The sequence below is a fragment of the Terrapene carolina genome, unplaced genomic scaffold, assembly GCF_002925995.2.
Source record: "Terrapene carolina triunguis isolate 2854851 unplaced genomic scaffold, T_m_triunguis-2.0 Scaffold31199, whole genome shotgun sequence".
Classification (NCBI taxonomy): domain Eukaryota; kingdom Metazoa; phylum Chordata; order Testudines; family Emydidae; genus Terrapene; species Terrapene triunguis.
In genome coordinates this window covers 1-3,161 of record NW_020695550.1, presented here as the reverse complement: position 1 = coordinate 3,161, position 3,161 = coordinate 1, and the positions used below count along the sequence as shown (strand labels likewise).

The 3,161-nt window shown below is 51.9% G+C and overlaps 1 protein-coding gene across 1 annotated transcript; it reads left to right on the top strand.

Moving 5' to 3' along the window:
* Positions 1 to 645: 645 nt before the first annotated feature.
* Positions 646 to 3,000, top strand: LOC112119388 (TRPM8 channel-associated factor 2-like; the record flags this gene model as incomplete). Its single annotated transcript, XM_024218035.2, has 2 exons — positions 646 to 983; positions 2,590 to 3,000. Coding segments are annotated over 2 exons (593 nt in total), but the record flags the coding sequence as incomplete, so codon positions are not given.
* Between the last annotated feature and the right edge of the window lie 161 nt (positions 3,001 to 3,161).

Here is a 3,161-nt window from a genome sequence, read left to right as displayed (position 1 = left end):
CATTTTCCAGGGCACTTGGGAGCTGAACCTGGGTCTCCCTGCTCTGCCACAGCCTTCCTGTGTGACTTTAGGCAAGTCACTGAGCCTGCATCCACAGGGTGTGATTGCAGCTCATGCAGACATACCCAAGCTATCGTTCATCTACGTAGCTCAGGTACTGGAGCAGTGTAGCTGCAGCAGCACAGACATTAGCGTGGGTTACCTGTGTGAGTAATAATCCAGGGCCAAGGGCTGGCTCGTGCAGCCCACACTGAAGCCCAGGGTGGTGCAGCCTCACAGTGCCAGTACCTGTGCTAGGTAGATCACAGCTATCTCGGGGGCACTTACACGAGCTGCAGCGGCATGCCGTGATTGCAGTACAGACATGCCCTTAGACCCTCTGTGCCTTGGTTCCCATCTGTACAATGGGTATAACTGCCCAGCCCTGCCTCACAGGGGTGTGGTACGGATAAAAACATTAGCGATGGTGAGGTGCTCAGATAATTATGGCACCGAGGGCCTTATTGCTCAGCTAGATGAAAGGCCCTATGGAAATGGGCGGGACTTGCTTAGTCATATTTTAATAAAACAGCATCCATAGTGATCAAATGCGCCATAAGCATGTCTGAGCGTTTGGTGTTAGCACTCCCCATGTCTTCCCTCCAGGCTGGATGCACGCTGGCTACCCCATCATGGGCCACCTGGATTCGGTGAAGGAGATGGTGAATGTGGAACACATGCGAGCCACTGGCCTGTGGGGCCCCATCCATGAGCTGGGACACAACCAGCAGCGGGCAGGCTGGGAATTCCCCCCTCACACTACTGAGGCCACCTGCAACCTGTGGTCTGTCTATGTGCATGAGAAGGTGCTGGGGATCCCCAGAGACAGGGCCCACCAGGCTCTCCAGCCACAGTGTCGGAAGCAGAGGGTCACAGGTTATCTGGAGAAAGGGGCTCAGCTGAAGGACTGGAGCATGTGGACTGCGCTGGAGACGTACTTGCAGGTAACTATGGGAGAGGCGGGGTTGGAGATTGGAGTGTTTTCATTGTGCTCAGTGATCTCTTTGGCAGATAAACATCCTCCGGCTGGAGTCTGCAGCCCACACAAACATCTGCTTAGGAGCTGGACTTGTCCTAGGTCTATAAAGCACCCAGCAGGCACATGGATGGCTCAGTCTGCCATAGTGTTTTTCCAGGCCCTCTCTCTGCTGCAGGACTTTGGCAGACAGCATCGGCTCCTTTGCCTTGGTGGCAAAGCCCATCTCCCTCCTGGGTAGGAAAACAGGAGCTGTTGCTCTGGTTCTTTGCACGTTAAACTCAATAGGCGGTTACCGCCTAAATACCTTTGAGGATCTGGGCCCTAGTTTCTGTATGCCATCCGTGAAACAGGGATAACAACGCTACCCTCCCTCACAGGGGTGCAGTGAGGAGAATACAGACATACAGTACAACTGCTTTCCCCCTCTTCCCCACCATCCCTTGAGTGGCCATTGGTTGGACTGAGGGGGAGCAGTGCTGGCAGGCCCTCTCCAGCTGGGCAGTGAAAACAAGCCAGTGTTGTTCCTGCCATCAGTCAGCGGAGCCCCTGAGGGTCTCCTTGCCTCTCTGCTGAGGTGAAGGAGCCAGGGCCTATGTATAGCATTCCCCATCTGGAAACATAGGAAATGCCGTACTGATCAGAGCTGAGGGCCAACCAGTTGAGTGTCCTGTCTCTGACAGTGGCTTCACGAGATGCTGCAGAGGACGGTGTAAACCCCCTCTCCCATCATTTAGTATTATTTGTATCGTAGCCTGGAGTTGCCTTACATATATATGATAAGACCCGTCTGGGCCCCAAAGACCTTGCAATCTAAATAGACCCCAAATGGGCCAAAGAGAAGAGGATATGACACACTTTCTGTATGATCCCCAGTGTCACCTCTAATTTAACCTAACCTTGCTCATTAACCCTAATCCCCAGCCCACGCCCAGCCCCCCTTTGCTTTGAACTAATTCCTCAATTATTTTTATTTTTGAAAACAACCCCATGAATTCCCATTCCAGGCCAAAGTATGCCCCACCTACAATCTCCCGTCCCCTCCCCTTCTCTGCCCAGCCTTTGTACCACCTTCCTCTCCTGTCAGTCCTCTCCTTCCCTCTGTGCAAATCACCCTCCGCTGCACATATTAGCAGCTGTCAGCAGAGGGCTGCAGGGAGGTTCCTGGGGCTATGAAGCCAGGTTGCTGCTGCTAGCACTGCAGCTTGGGTCTCTGGGCTATTACGTAATCGTGTGCATATGGAGATGTTTCTTCCTGTCCTTAGGCAATTTGTCTTATGCCCTGAACCATGAGGGTTTGTCACCTCATAGGTTTCCCCCCTGCCTAATGTATCTGCAGGTAACATTTTAAAATGAGACTGTCTACTGCTGGGGAACAATGAATGCCTGTGAAGTGAGAGGCACAAAGGTTAAATTTAGATCAGTGAAGGGTTCTATCTCCATATTCATGAGGTGGTCATTACTATTCCTGATTGCATCATGAGGCTTTGCCTGAGGTGGGATCAAGCACAGCGTCTCATGTTATACTCAGGGACCAAGATTGTGTTTTTAACACTCCTCCTCCTTCCCCTCAGCTGCAGGAGGGCTTTGGCTGGGAACCCTTCATCCTCCTGTTCTCTGACTACCAGAAAATGTCCAACATCCCCAAGGACAACCCCTCCAAGATGAACCTGTGGGCTGAGAAATTCTCTCGGCAGGTGAACAAGAATCTGGCTCCTTTCTTTCTGGCCTGGGGCTGGCCTATCAAGGAAGAAGTCTCCTTGGAACTGGCTTCTCTACCAAACTGGGAGGAGAACCCAATGAAGCTATACAGACCTGGGAAGAAATAAAGTCTGGACACTTCGTCTCCAAAACTAATCCAATAGCCGCTTACCTTTCCTTTAAGCTGTACCAGAGTTTGCATTGGTCTAGCAGGTATACTTAGTGCTGCCTCAGCGCTGGGGGCTGGCCTAGATCTCTCAAGGTCCCTTCCAGCCTGACGTTTCTATGATCGTGCCAACACACTGTCTGATTCCGATTTTATATCCACAACCTCTATCCTTCACTGGACAGTGGGATATGGACTTACTATTCCCTATCTTTGCCCTGAATTCCATAGCTTGTTGCTCTCTCTGCGTGAAATCCCCTCCCACCCCACCCATGCAGG